Source organism: Vipera berus, assembly GCF_964194415.1.
Source record: "Vipera berus genome assembly, chromosome: 2".
NCBI classification, from domain to species: Eukaryota; Metazoa; Chordata; class Lepidosauria; order Squamata; family Viperidae; genus Vipera; species Vipera berus.
The window spans coordinates 166254460-166270703 of record NC_138203.1 but is presented as its reverse complement, the minus strand read 5'-3'; the positions used below and the strand labels follow the sequence as shown (position 1 = coordinate 166270703).

The 16244-nt window shown below is 39.9% G+C and overlaps 1 protein-coding gene across 10 annotated transcripts in view; it reads right to left on the bottom strand.

Annotated features, from left to right (window-relative positions):
• Window positions 1–16244, bottom strand: part of MBTD1 (mbt domain containing 1) — a 55916-nt gene that overhangs the window by 18480 nt on the left and 21192 nt on the right. For 9 of the 10 annotated variants that reach the window (XR_014025643.1, XR_014025644.1, XR_014025645.1 and 6 more), the window contains exons 9-15: window positions 15923–16157; window positions 15650–15705; window positions 13828–13932; window positions 10302–10449; window positions 8602–8684; window positions 4673–4907; window positions 4153–4230 (exon numbers count right to left, since the gene is read on the bottom strand). Coding sequence is in view for 6 of the 10 variants with exons in the window: in XM_081321440.1 (XP_081177566.1) it covers window positions 4153–4230; window positions 4673–4907; window positions 8602–8684; window positions 10302–10449; window positions 13828–13932; window positions 15650–15705; window positions 15923–16157 (940 nt within the window). In the remaining 4 variants the exon portion in view is untranslated. Of the gene's footprint in view, window positions 1–4152; window positions 4254–4672; window positions 4908–8601; window positions 8685–10301; window positions 10450–13827; window positions 13933–15649; window positions 15706–15922; window positions 16158–16244 lie in introns of all 10 variants that reach the window. The other variant, XR_014025646.1, reaches the window with a different exon arrangement.

Here is a 16244-nt window from a genome sequence, read left to right as displayed (position 1 = left end):
ATATCGACAAGACCGCCCGTGTCCTGATCGTCAGACTCTGCCCAGTCAGAGTCCAGACCGGTCCGAATCCGAGCGATTTTGTCCAACAGATGTTGGTTAAACTCCTCGGCACGACCCTGCAAGGGATCCTCCCTCACCTCCTGATTTAGGAGGGAGCGGGTCACCCTAAACAGGGCGGCCGGGCGATTATCTGCGGACGCGATAAGGGTGGCGAAGTGGTTAGACCTTGCCTCCCTTATCGCAGCGAGATAAGACCTAATGTAGGCTCTTAGTCGCAATCGGTCGGATTCGGATCGGCTGGACCTCCAACCGCTCTCTAGGCCCCGTCTCCGACGCTTCATCTCCCATCCAGTCTTATCCCTTTTTAATGCTTTCAGAATAGTACAAACAAGAAACTAATGTCATAACGAAGATTGCTCTCAATATCAATTAAGTGATATGCAATATGAGCAATAATTATTGTCTTAATCAAGTTTCACATACTACTGAGTAATTGTATCTGTTCATAGTCTGTTTTGAGGCAGACTAGGCAAATTCATTACTATAGAGAATATATAAGTAACTGGGATGACAGAAGAGTAAGAAAAGTATTAAGATATATATTTGGTAGCAAAATTAAAATTGAGAATGTTGCTCTTAGTCATTTGTACTATAATTCAAACTGGCTTCATGCCATGAAGAGCTAAAACATACAGACCCCAAACAGATACTTTAATTTTTTTATTTTATTTTTAATTCCATTTATATCCCGCCCTTCTCCGAAGACTCAGGGCGGCTTACAAACTTAGCAGTAGCCTTCATTCTATGTATATGCCTGCTTATTAGGGCTTTCACACACACCCCCAAGCGGCATTATTACAAAGTCAGCTTAATTGCCCCCAACAATCTGGGTCCTCATTTTACCTACCTCGGAAGGATGGAAGGCTGAGTCAACCTTGAGCCTGGTGGGATGCAAACCTGCACAAATTGCAGGCAGCTGGTGTTACTTAAGGAGGCATTAGCCCACTGCTCCACCAAGGCTCTTTAATTTTTAGACTCCAAAGTCCAGATGTACAAGATTTCAATAAAAGTGATAAAGAGTTTTTTTCTCTTCAGGAAAAAAGCATCCTCTCTTGAACTGCAATAGAACTGTCAGCACTTCTCAGGCTGTTAGAAATGCTATAGTGCTAAATGACAATAGTCAGGCACCAATTTTTCCAGTATTCTTTGCAAAAATCAGATTTACAGAAATTACTTGCTCACTTATCCTCTGGATTCAATTAGCTTTTACTTTCTAATCTCAAAGGTGTTTAGGCTGTCTGGGAACAATATTCTGATTGTAGAGCTTATAAACTTGGATTGTAAAAAGGGTGGCTTCATCACCCACCCACCCCACCCTCATTATCCTTAGTACAAAGAAAAAGGCATGGTTAGCAGGCCTGAGGGATGCCCTCCTTATTACACTATTTGGTATAAAAAAACCAGAGTTATAAATTCCATCTTAAAACTGTTTGATGCTAAATCCTGAATGTAATTATTACTACATTTGAATAAGTTTTTAAGATTTATTCTTCAAATGCATTTATGGATAAATATTATTCATCTGTAACGTTTCCAAAGTAAAAGTGGTTTTGTTGCTTTGGTGATGAACACATTCTAGTAACAAACTTAAAAGTTTCAGAAGAAATTTTAATAGCCAACTTATCATTCAAAGTTTCGCTTGTTACTTACTGCATGCTTTATGGTGGCTGTACCAGTGACAAGGGATCTATTTTTTAAACCAATTCCTACCATAGCGCAACTGTAGTATCTAAAATCTTGCTACCTTAAAATCAATACCATACAAAATTGTTGTCCGATATGGATCAACATTCATGCCAAAATGAGAATTATCCATAGGTTTGGGGGCTGCTTACATGACAGTAAAATTTTGAAAGATTGCCTGCCTGCCACCGAAAATTACATGTCACATTGCTGGTATCCCAGTTAAACATCTCACCTTCAATACTGAGAGAGTATGCATTTGTATCTCAGTGTTATCCATTAAAAAAGTACTGGAAGATGGCCCTCATGTTTACAAATCTGAGTCACAATATGGTTTTATTGTTTTGGCTCTTTGATGTAATTACTTTGAAATAAAGTTCACATTTTGCAAACATTTATTAACAACTGAAGTCAACAAATGGCATTTAACCTATACGTCAGACTTAAATATATTGTGATGATCATCAAGTTAGAAAACAATAATGAAGGAGTTAGGGTTATAACTTTCTACCTTCAATGACAGAATATATATCTTTCAGTTAGTAGCAGGACATAATTTCTTTGGTTTTAATTAATTTTATGCTTAAGAACTGAAAATATTTTCCACTACCTGGTACCTTCCAAATGTGATGGTACTGCAATCCTCAAAATTCCAATACTAGGTAGAAATTTTGAAAATTGTACTAGCACAACTGGAGGACATTAGATTGGGAAAGTATGATCAAGGCAGTTTTCAACATGCTCTTGAAATCTTATATATGTTTATAATTATTATTGTTACAAATGTTTACAAATGTTTCAGTGTGAGTCATAGTATATTTAATCCTTGCACATACAGAAAATTAAATTTATTTCAAAAACATTCAAGTAGGTTTTTCAAAAATGTGAATTTAAATGCAGCTTCTTAATAAATGCTAGTAAATGAATAAAGATCATTGTACTTTGTACTGAAATTTTTGTGTAGTGCAATCTCATGCACATTTATTCTAAAATTAAGTCCCCCCTGGCCTAGTTTGCACATTTAACACTCAATTTGCCATACAGAAGTTGTAGAACATAGAAATGATACCATTCACTTCTTCCCTCTCTCCTCTTCGTTTACTGAAAAGATGGCCAAAATAGAATTAAGTAGTTTCACATAATCTATGAATCAGAAAGCACATCAAGCTGCTGAGGTTTGTGAGGTATCACAAACATGGTCAATAAACTTGTTTATCCCAGGATGCAAACTTACGATTTTGCAATCTGAAATGAAAGTGGATTTATTTTCAGAGGTGACCATGCATGAGGCTGCCACCACAAGAATGTATTTATTTGTAATCCACCCATTATTTTTATAAGTAAGTTGAGGCAGTGAACATTCAACATATCTTCTTCCTCCTATTTTCTCCACAACAAGATGAGGTGGGTTGGGCTGAGGGAGTGTGACTGGCCCAAGGTCAAGTAGTTGGCTTTCATGGCTGATGCCAGACTAGAACTCACAGTCTCCTGCTTTCTAGCCTGGTGCTTTAACCACTAGACCAGGGGTGGGCAACCTTGGCTCTTTTATGACTCGTGGACTTCAACTCCCAGAATTCCTGAGCCAGAGTTGAAGTCCACGAGTCATAAAAGAGCCAAGGTTGCCTACCCTTGCACTAGACCAAAGTGGCTCTAGAATGCTAGTTCAATTCAGTGAAGGCTACTCAGGTTGAAATTAAAGTATAAAATATCATGAGGATCAAGCCATTAAGAAAAAAATAAACTTTATATATGTATTTCTATTCAAAATGTAGTTTTTAAATTACAACTTAATCTGACTCATATAACTTCACAACAGTTTCCTATGAGATGTGTCTTTTCAATGTTTGTCAGAGTCACAGATTTAACTTCAAACATTAATCTTGCTGGCTTTTTAAAATGCTACCAAAAATGCTCATCTTTAAGATCAGATACCAGTATGAAGACTAAATGGAACAATATAGAAAGAATATCGAAGTTAATGTCAATGCAGGCAAGGCAATATTGACATAAAACTACTCATTAGAAATTTGTCTTCAACAAAATGTATATACGCTCAACTGTAACTCCACACAACTTGCCCATCTTTTTATTTAAAAATGTTCTGTTTGTCCTTAAGCAGGCTTTATGTGAAGCTGAATAAACTACAGTAATTTTGTACTTTTACGAAAAAGCTTGCTCAATGACATATTTAATCCATCTTACTTTTATTTCAAAACTGATCAGAAGAAATAAAAAGAAACTGTCACAGTATAAAAATAATGTATGTTATTGCAATTTCCTTTATGTTACAGTAGATATCTACATTCAAATGCTATTTCCCCCAAATAGCATTCACACACAAAAATGTCCTGAAAAAAATGACAGATCTTTTTTATGTAGAGTAAAAAAAAAATCAGGTCTGTTACCCACTTTTCTTGTGTCCTTTGTACTGCTGTGATTTAGACTTTTTCTTCTGCTTTGATGAACTTGATTGGCTATCTCTTGAAGCTAATATTTAAAAAAAGAAGATACTGCTTTAACATAATTTCACAGCATATATCAAAATAGTTAGAAAACACAGTTTTCCACACAGATAAAATGGTCTAGCCAATAAAGATACTATAGGAAGCACTTACATGCAGTATAATTTAAGGCCAACGCCTACTCAAAGTGTGAACAACTTCTTTTAATGCTTTTAATTACACACATTAATATTAATATACAAGTTCTTAGTCTTTCAACAGATGCAAAAATAAAATTGAAGCTATAAGAACACTTGGAAGAGAAATCAAATTAGATCAGGCAATTCTGAATTACTAACCAAATGTCTGAGATAACTGAGGCAGTTGGAAACTTGGCAGAATTTCAAAAATGAAGACAAAATTATTGCCTTGGGAACCTGCTAGATATCAGAAATGGAAGATTCTAAAAAAGATCAACAGTAACTTACCCTGTGATGCAGGAGGCTGTAACTGGTAACCTGTTAGCTGACACCACCCTACAGGATAGAGGTCAGGAGATTCACAGTCTACCCACTGATCATATTCATCCTCCCAGCCATCAAAATGTATCCTCAATAGACGATGGATTATGCGAGTTACTGTGGCCACACATACTAAACGAGGTTCCATGAGATCCACAGCTTCCAGTTTCATCGCAACGTGAAACCCATGGTTTGGAACTTCCTGGAAAAGGGAAATAATCAGCTTTATTACACATGGTGGATTTGTACATCATCCCAAACCATTATTTGTTAACTACGGTTTGTTGAATAAACAAACACCGTATGGGTTTCCATTATCATATTAAGCCTTAAACACTATTTACAATCCATCGTGACTGAGTTCATATAAAGTGCAGAATCCCCACCAAACAAATCACATTCTGGCTTAATGCGATGGGACCTAGCCATTATGTGTGAAAATCAAACCTTTAAAAAAAATCACAGAAAAACTGCCTGCTCATCTTAGTAATTCTATTCATAGCCTCTGGACACTCCTGATCTTCTGATATTACACAAGCAACGATCAGAGAGAATAAGTGGGAGCATTCAAACTCCAGAACCAGCACTTATATACACTGCAATCTGGGTATAAATCCCATGTTTTGAAGATCACAGACAAAGACAAAGATTATTTGGCATTGATTCAAGTTTAATTTACTTTTTTTTATGTAGTAGAGGCAGGATAAGATGAATAAGATATGAAAGGGGGGAAAAATCTTTTTCCAAAAGATTTCAGGGAGAAGGGCATGTCTCTGTTCTCAGTTTATAACATTCAGATCTTAAGGGATTTTAAGTATTTCCAATATTTTTAGCTGTTTTCATTTAGTCAGTATATTTAGTCAGGCAGTCTGACTGCCTATTTGTGACTAGACCAATTCACATTAGTCCTCAAACGTTTTGCAATGTTTTGGGAAGCTGACGCACACAACAAAACAGTATGGTGAACTTGGTAATATTTTTATCCTTAGAGCCTTGGTGGAGCAGTGGGCTAATGCCTCCTTAAGTAACACCAGCTGCCTGCAATTAGTGCAGGTTCGAGTCCCACCAGGCTCAAGGTTGACTCAGCCTTCCATCCTTCCGAGGTAGGTAAAATGAGGACCCAGATTGTTGGGGGCAATAAGCTGACTTTGTAATAATGCCGCTTGGGGTGTGTGTGAAAGCCCTAATAAGCAGGCATATACATAGAATGAAGGCTACTGCTAAGCTTGTAAGCCGCCCTGAGTCTTCGGAGAAGGGCGGGATATAAATGGAATTAAAATAAAAATAAATAAATAAATAAAATGTAACATGACATTGCTATGGAAAGCTTGTTTGCTGGATAGTTACATTTCTATGTGGGACTGAATTATATATGCATGTAATAGGCAAGTAGAGAATAATGAATGGAATCCAAACAATATAAGAGACATGAATCAGTATTCTTAAGTATTACCAATATAAAAACAAAGTTACCAAATGTATAGCGTCCACTTTCTAGAACATCAAGAGCGTATATATGGCCAAGTAATATGTTCAGTGTAAGCCAGAACAATGGTTTGGATGAGGTTGCACTTCCCCCGACTGAGCTGATACACAACTTGGGGGGGGATGTTTGGGTTCCCTCCTGGTCTCACAGCTCCTGATTGATGAGCCGTGGCTAAGTTTTGTCTTCTGTGCCAATTGTGCCTTTTTCTGGCCTTCTAGGCACTCATACTTTGGTAACCTTGTCTGGATTACTGCAATGTACTTTACATGAGACTGCACCTGAAGACTACTCAGAAATTGCAACTAGTCCAGAACAAGTATGGCAGCAGTCACTTCATGTTTCTTGGACGATTGAGAGAGGTTTTTTTAAAAGGCTAGCAATTTCAATAAGCTAAAGATATAAAATGGAGTGAATACCTATACATATAAGGACTTGCTCCATTTTTGTTAAAATCTGTAAACCTTTTAACATAGTTATAGAAAATTTGGTTTAAACATGTGAATATGATTTTGAATTATAAATATTTGGAATTTCTTCCTGCATTCATAACTATGTATTGGGGCACAATAAAAAAAGATTAGTTTTATGATGAAAAAATAGTGCCACATCAGATTTACAATCAATCTTGGATTGATTATATATGTTTCATTACGAACCAGGTCTTTCTTAATAGAGAAATACTGTTTCTCAATCAAGTTAATGCTGCTTTTAAAACTAAGCTATTTTTCATGTATATATTTTGGATTTTTTCTTTTCCCTTGTTCCCCCCCTTTTCTATATATTAAATCAAAACAATTATATACCAAAATAAAAAACTGACCTACATCCTCTAGAAGACTTGTGTGTCTATTTACTGATAGGTAAAGGTAAAGGTTCCCCCGCACATGCGTGCTAGTCGTTTCCAACTCTAGGGGCCGGTGCTCATCTCCGTTTCAAAGCCGAAGAGCCAGCGCTTGTCCGAGGACATCTCCGTGGTCATGTGGCCGGCATGACTAGACGCCAAAGGCGCACGGAACGCTGTTACCTTCCCACCGGAGCGGTCCCTATTTTTCTACTTGCATTTTTACGTGCTTGCGAACTGCTAGGTTGGCAGAAGCTGGGACGAGTAACAGGCGCTCACTCTGTTACGCGGCACTCGGGATTCGACCCGCCAAACTGCCGACCTTCTGATCGACAAGCTCAGCGTCCTAACCCACTGAGCCACCGCGTCCCTTATTTACTGATTTACTGATACAGTACATCATTAACTTTAAAGTCTGCCTTTCATGCAAAAACTCAAGGTGTTTTAATAGCACTCCCTATTTTTCAATAAAACTCAGAGAAATAGGTTGTTTGTGAGATATAATAATTCTTTATGACACTAACTGCCTGCATATTCATGCACAGCAATTACTATATTTCAGAGCAGCCATGTGTCCAGTCTTCAGAGATCTCATGTGAGCCTTGTAAAGGAAGTGGCTGCTTTAAAGCTTCAAGGTGTAATGCTTTCTTTATATAAAAATACTTTACTTAGCACAACTCTGCCTAGTGACTTTGTGGACATATAGTGGAACTTTGCCACTATTTTCCTCCAGAATTATTTCATTTCTTTACTTCTCCGTCAAGTTTATAGCCTGCATTCCTCATAATCCTCCAGCCAAATCCTAACTAGATCTGACCCGCTTAACTTTTCCAAGACTAGCCAAGGCTGGCAAGAATTCTAATCCCCATTTAATCAGGAAATTCCTAAATGATTTAGGTTGAGGACTGTCTCTCGGTGTGGGGGGGGTGCTCAGGAAAAAGATGAAAACATACCAAGAATCACTATATTCAATTCAAAATTCCTATTCAGATAAAAGTTAATTCATATTCCATAAAATAATCCCAAATGAGTTTCTGGAGTTACTAGAGCACCATGCTATGACGCTATATTTCCATTCAATCAATATGCTTCATGATTTTATGAAGCATATTGATTGGTGGAGCAGTGGGCTAATGCCTCCTTAAGTAACACCAGCTGCCTGCAATTAGTGCAGGTTCGCATCCCACCAGGCTCAAGGTTGACTCAGCCTTCCATCCTTCCGAGGTAGGTAAAATGAGGACCCAGATTCTTGGGGGCAATTAAGCTGACTTTGTAATAATGCCGCTTGGGGTGTGTGTGAAAGCCCTAATAAGCAGGCATATACATAGAATGAAGGCTACTGCTAAGCTTGTAAGCCGCCCTGAGTCTTCGGAGAAGGGCGGGATATAAATGGAATTAAAATTTAAAAAAAATAAAAAGTATACCTCACACAAATTCTCCTTTCCATTTCTAAAACATTTTCTATAATAGCTATCCTAGACAATTTCTGGTTTAGGGAGAGCAGGCAGGAAACAAAGGAAGTATAGGCATGTTACAATGATCAAATTTCTGGTCGGTGTGCCAGCTTACCTTGTTAAAGAATTTGACAGGGGCTGCTACTGAACCTGTTTCCCTGAGGTAGTCAAACCATTTGAAAGGTAGCTTTGCATAACCTACAAGTTAATAGTTATTATATAACAACACTGTAAGGAAACATTCTAATCCTCAAGTAAAATACATTTGTACTACTATGTTTTTATTGATGTCCTATAATACAATTTTATGGGATTCATAAAATAAAAACTTTAAAATACAGGAAGAATAGGAACTTTTAAAAATAAAGTCACAATTAAAATGTATTTTTACCACTGAGATACTAGACATATTATTTCAAAAGACTCTAGTGCCAAAAACATCCTACAAAGTTGCTAAACAAACCTCTTTGGCTTCATGGTCCCATAACCAAAGAAAGAGAAAGCCCTCTACCAAAGAGGGGTTAACCTGCCTTCGTCTGAGGGCAGCAGTTTGAAACAGAGCCTCTAAAGGTGAGCATTCATACATATATATTGCTAAGCACATTGATTTGTGCTTAGAGTGTAAGCCGCCCTGAGTCTTCGGAGAAGGGCGGGATATAAATGGGATTAAAATAAATAAAATAAATAAATAAAATACATACATCAAGCTCCTAAGTGAAGTAGTCGATTTAGCCCTGTATTGACTCCTTTGATTGTCAAGCAAATCTCAGGGGGAAAAACTTCTTAAACCATAAAAAGCCCTCAGTTTCTAGGTGAAACTGAAGGTAGAACCTAGGACACATATATACAGCATATACCTATATAACACCTATGTCTTATTTCTGAGTCACCATATTTTTTGCAGCAGGAACATCAGTGGAAAGAAAGGGACCTCAAGCACACACAAATCACTCTTGAACAGACAACAGCTCAGTGAGAACTTGCGAGGTCTCTGCAGCTTTGAATGCCTTCTGTTCTGAGGTCTAACAAAATATGTTAACAGTATTGCTAACGAGCAGGAATTACTGTTCTTTTCCTGAGGGGGGAAAAAATACAGAGTCTCAAAGAAGACTGGATAAAACATGCTTTACTATGAACACAGGTAGTTCTTGATTTCCGACCACAACTGAGCTCAAAATTTCTGTTGCTAAGCAAGGTAGTTGTTAAGTGAGTTTTGCCCCATTTTATAACCTTTCTTGCCACAGTTGTTCAATGAATCGTTGCAGTTGTTCAGTTAGCAACATAGTTCTTAACTGAATCTGGCTTCCCCATTGATTTTGCTTCTCAGAAGGTCACAAAAGGTGGATCACATGACCGTGGGACACTGCCACTGTCACAAACATAATTTAGTTGCCAAGAGTCTGAATTTTTATCACGTGACCATGGGGATGTTGCAAGGGTTGTAGGTGTGAAAAAAAGGTCATAAGTCATTTTTAAGTGCCACTGTAGCTTCAAGTGGTCATTAAAAGAAAGGTTGTACGTCGGAGACTACCTGTATAGAGAAGAAAATCTGCTGCGGCAGTTCTTTTAACTAGAGATCTGGTTTTATAGGGAAGTTACATTGGCTGATTTGATTTTAGACAGCTGACAAAAATGGCATCAGTTCTTGTTGAGAAGCCTTTCCTTGATTCCGCAATGTACCAATGGTTTTTACATACTTATTTTATCACTTTTGTTTTAGGCCTTTTAAAATTTTGTATTTTAGTTTTTTAATTTATTTTTTTAACAATAAATTGCTTGATATAACAGACGTATAAAACAAGAAAACATGGATACCTCGGGGTGGAGTTAGTTCTATCATGTTAATTTCACAGAAACCAACAGGAAATATAGAAGGGGAGGTTGCATGGTAACAAAACCAGTCAGACCCATCAGCTGCCTCAGATCCATCAATCCCAATCATAAGATATCCATCTGCTAATACCTAGAGTTAAATGTAGGAAATTAATACAAAGCAGTGCAAGAGAGGAAAACATGAAATGACAGGTAATTCAGATACCACAGGGTTCAAAACATAAAGAGAATTTTTCATCAGATTTTTCAAAGAAACATGGTTGCATTAAACCAGGGGTCTTCAAACCTGGCCCTTTTATGACTTGTGGACTTCAACTCCCAGAATTCCTCAGCCAGGCATTCCTCAGCCAGAGGATTCTGGGAATTGAAGTCCACAAGTCATAAAAGGGGCAGGTTTGAAGACCCCTGCATTAAACCATGAAGTTCCCCTTTAGTCAACCTTAATTCCTAGTGACAACATGAACACATGTGCTATTTTCATAGCAACAATACAAACTATATGCCACTGCCTTCTTCCAGAATGCTGTTTTGACTTCCTAATCATCTAATCTAATCTAATCTAATCTAATCTAATCTAATCTAATCTAATTTAGTTTAGTTTAGTTTTTATTTGATTTGTATACCGCCCTTCTCCCTAGGGACTCAGGGCGGTTCACAGGGCATATATAAATGACGATACAAAAGTTAAAAAGAAATTAAACCAATGCCCAGTTAAAAAACAATAATACAATACTAAGAACACCAATTAAAAAACCCATAATCCCCCATCAGGCCAGACCAGCTAATTCAAACAAGTGGGTCTTCAGGCCGCGACGGAAGGTTCGGAGGTCTGATGTCATCCGGAGCTCCACCGGCAGTTGGTTCCATAATGCCGGAGCGCCCACAGAGAAGGCCCTCCCCCTGGGGGCCACCAGTCGGCATTCTCTGATCGGTGGCACCCTGAGGAGGCCCTCTCTGTGGGCATGTACTGGGCGGAGGGAAGTTGACGCCGGCAGCAGGTGGTCCCTGAGGTAACCCGGACCCATGCCATGTAAGGACTTAAAGATCATAACCAAGACCTTGAACCTCACCCGGAAGACAACTGGTAGCCAATGCAGCTCGCGGAGCAAGGGTGTAACATGGGAGCACCGGGAAACTCCCAAGACAACTCTCGCAGCCGCATTCTGTACCAGTTGGAGCCTCCGAGTGGTCTTCAAGGGAAGCCCCATGTAGAGAGCATTACAGTAGTCCAGGCGAGAGGTCACGAGCGCATGAGTGACCGTACACAGGGCATCCCGGTCCAGATAGGGCCGCAACTGGCGCACCAGGCGAACCTGGGCGAAAGCCCCCCTAGTCACGGCCACTATATGATCTTCCAGGGTAAGCCGTGAATCTAGGAGGACTCCCAAGTTGCGAGCCCTATCCACGGGGGGTAAGAGCTCACCCCCCATAGAAAGAGATGGAACATTTTGAATGTCCCGGGATGCCGGGATGTACAGCCACTCAGTCTTGTCAGGGTTGAGTTGAAGTCTGTTCCTCCCCATCCAGACCTGAACCGCCTCCAGGCAACGGGACATCACAGCGAGGGCATCACTGGGGTGGTTTGGGGTCGAAAGGAAAAGTTGGGTATCATCAGCATATTGATGATACCCAACTCCAAAACCACGAATGATCTCACCCAGCGGTTTCATGTAGATGTTGAACAGGAGAGGCGAGAGAACCGACCCCTGAGGAACTCCACAAACGAGAGACCTAGGGGCCGATCTCTGCCCCCCTGCCAACACCGACTGCGAGCGTCCCAGGAGATAGGAGGAGAACCACTGAAGAACTGTGCCTCCCACTCCCAATCCCCTGAGACGCCGCAGCAAGATACCATGGTCGATGGTATCGAAAGCCGCCGAGAGGTCTAATAGGACTAGGACAGAGGAATATCCCCTATCCCGAGCCCTCCAGAGATCATTCACCAGAGCGACCAATGCCGTCTCCGTGCTGTACCCGGGCCTGAAACCCGATTGGTAGGGGTCCAAATAATCCGCTTCATCCAGGACCAAAGGGAGCTGATGCGCCACCACACTCTCGACAACCTTCGCAAGAAAGCGAAGGTTGGAGACTGGACGAAAGTTGTTCAACACAGCTGGGTCCAGGGCAGGCTTCTTGAGGAGGTCTCACCACCGCCTCCTTCAAGACGGTGGGGAAATAACCCTCACTCAAGGAAGCAGATATAACCGCCTGGAGCCAGCCTCGTGTCCTCTCCCTAGCTGCATAAACCAGCCAGGAAGGGCACGGGTCCAACAAACATGTGGAGGAGCTCAGCCTCCCCATAATCCTGTCCACTTCATCAGGGGTCACAGAATCAAACTCTTCCCAGGTAACATTGACAAGACCACCCGTGTCCTGATCGCCTGACTTTGCCCAGTTGGAGTCCAAACCGGTCCGAATCCGAGCGATTTTATCCGACAGATGTTGACTAAATTCCTCGGCACGACCCTGCAAGGGATCCTCCCTCACCTCCTGATTTAGGAGGGAGCGAGTCACCCTAAACAGGGCGGCCGGGCGATTATCTGCGGACGCGATGAGGGTGGAGAAGTAATTACACCTCGCCACCCTCATCGCTGCGAGATAAGACCTAATATAGGTTCTTAACCGCAACCGGTCGGGTTCGGATCGACTAGACCTCCAACAGCTCTCTAGGCCCCGTTTCCGACGCTTCATCTCCCGGAGCTCCGCGGAGAACCATGGAGCTCGCTGGGATCTGCGCCGGGTCAGGGGCCGCAAGGGTACAACCCGGTCAAGTGCCTCAGTGGCTGCCCTTTCCCAGGCTTCCACTAAGGCATCCGCCGAGCTGTGAGCAATGGAGGCAGGTGGGGACCCCAGCGCCGCTTGGAATCTATCAGGATCCATTAAGCGTCTGGGGCGGTACCATCTAATTGGCTCCGTACCCCCACGGCGGAGGGTGGCAAAACGGAAGACCAGCCGCAGGAGATGATGATCGGTCCAATCTAATCTAATCTAATCTAATCTAGGACTTCTTAGTGACCATCCAGCTTAAATGGGCAACCCTGCAACTTTTTTCAAGTTCAATCATGGTCAACTAAGTATGTAATATATTGGTACTTTTACAAATGACTGATTTTGGTGTGGGGTACAAGTAATCCACCAGCTAGTTCCTAGTTCAGCTCCTTTATATAAATAGTCCATGTTATGCAATTGGTCCATATAATCTGTAATGTCATTTTACAGGCTCCTTTTAACACACATGGAAATTAATATATTAAGTAGAATTTAGCACAGGTGTGGCCCACAGCTAGTAATGTGGCCCCATAATATCATAAACTTTTAGTATTATGCGATTTATATATATCAACTATATTACATATTTTATATGCCGCCCAAGACAATTCCTCTTCACTCAATGTAACCCATACAAGCCAAAAGGTTGGACACCCATGACTTAGAATATTAAATAAAAATGGCCATAATGGCTGCCTCCAGCTCACATTCCCCCACCACATAAGTTAATTATCTTTACCTTTCTAATTGTTGCCACACATATAGCAGAAAGATTTAAGGGATCTATGGCTTCCAATTTCATCCCCTCTTTGAACCATTCTCCACTGGACTCAGCTTCTTTTACCTAAAAAATACCCATAGCACACATTGATATATGGCAAAAAAGCAAACATACCCAGAGACCAAAACACCTGCTAAGGCATTATTTTCTATTCAGTCTTTGTGTATGTATTTTAGATGCATCATTTTCACTCAGATGCAAATTCATTTCTTTCCTTTATTCTATTTCACAGTAGTAAATACTTAAAAACACAATCAAGAAAAAAGAGAATTAGGAAGAACAGGAAAAAATAAGCAGTATACAATGTCAAAGTAATGTTAGACTAATGCTACATATTAATGTACCGTATCTTGCATTTTCAGATTATTTAGATTGATTCAATATGCAATAAATAACAATAGCCATAACATGAATCATAGTGAAGAGAATTAATTTACTTAATCAAAGAGCTCTGTCCTTATTTAGTAACTTAAACAAAGGCCTGGCATTAAAGCCTTGGGTTAAGAGAAACACAGAGTTCAAGTGCAATATATGTCTCTCTGTAGAATTATAATGCACAAATGGTTTCCAAGTTAAATTCTGTATCAGACTTATTTTTCAAATATCGTAAGCGTTATATGACAGCAATGCATATTCCCACAATTTAATTTGTCATTCGTCTATAGTACACATTATATGTGATTTTTTTCAAAGTCACAGAATAAAAAGAATCTGCCAGGACCCATTTTGGGATGGATTTTTCAGCCAGCCTCTTTGAGAGTGGAAGGGTTGCCTGCTACGTTGATTTCATTCCACATTGGTGGAAGGGGGAACTCCCTCCATAAAAGCAGTCTGCTCTCAAAGAGACTGGCTGGAAAACTTCACAGCACAGGCCAAGAGAGATTTCACCCGACTCTCTGTGAAGCAACCCTGTTGTTTTCAAAGATGCTGATTCTAAAACGCCCTTCTATGCTGAAAAGCTAGCAAAAAGGACTTTTATAGCTCTTCACCCCTTTCAGAAATTTTCAGGGTCTCTAGCCAAAAAAAAAAACCACTAGCAAATGGAGCGTTTCTAAAGGCTGGAAAGGCTAGTCCTGGGAGGGGAGGGAAACAGCATGGCTTCAGGATTCAAGTTTCATTTCTCCAGCCCAGTGCAAAAATTCTTTTTTAATCATGGAGGGCAGCTGCCTTCCTTCTTTGGGCAGGGAGCTCTTTCTATTTAACAGCCCACACAGTTGCTTAATGATCACATTTGGGAGAGCCGGGCAATTATGTGCCTCACTTAACAAGCATCAGGATTTGCAGCTATAATGGGCAGGGTTCATTATGATAAGAGGACTACCTCTACTGAAGCAAGGGGTAATAAATGTGGGCTAATTCTTTTTCTATATTTATCCCATCCTTTTAATACACTACTCTTTATCGACTGATTGTTATAGATGTCTGTTTTTACAGTACTGAGCCAAAGACATTTATGCAAACTACCTTGGAGTCCCATTCCTTCAACAGAGGCAGTGTAGCCATAACAGGATGTAATCCAGTCTGTAATCCAAGTTAGACAGCTAGCTGGCTAATGAAGTTTAAAATCTGGAACTGCAATCCTCCTCATTCATTAATGTTTTGTAAAATCTGAAGCTTCAGTTACTTGCCTCTGCCACTTGTTTAATACTTTGTCTTCAAATCTTATTGGAGTAATCATTTGAAATATTAAGTGCTGATGAATCATACCTATTAAATTTTAACACTCTTTAAAATTAATAATTTCTTCAATATGAATAACATTTCTTCTAAAATATCGTACCTTAGCAAATAATTGTGGGAGTGCATCAATGTGACCATCTTGCTTCTTGGTAATATCTTTGAAGAAAAAGGAAAAATTAAGGCTGCCTCCTCCACTACTTGAAAATCATGATCTCCTAAAAATATTATTAGTCAAAAATATAACTGAATGTTGACATAAGTAGTAAAATCATATTTGTGTCAGAGAATGACATTACAATATAATTTTAAATGCCTTTATCTAAAAAAAAACCAAATGCTGTTCACTCAGCTTTGTTGTTACATCCTAACTTACCAGATCTTTTGAATCGATGTCCTATACTCCGAGACCAACCAATAGGATGAATGAGTGGGCTGTACATATGGCACCAGAAGTCATCTGTTTTGTCCTCACTTTCTTCATACACTAATCTTAACCTGCCTCCAATTACACTGTCAACAACTGCTATCCGTGTTCGGCAGAGGTGTGTTTTATCGACAACCTCTACTCTCATAGAAGGCTTGAAAGGATACTGCATACTTTCAGATACCTTGAAACAAGTAATTGTGCGGCATTAATTCATGCACATCTGCAAATATTTATTATCCAACACATCTGCACACAACGTTAGTCACAA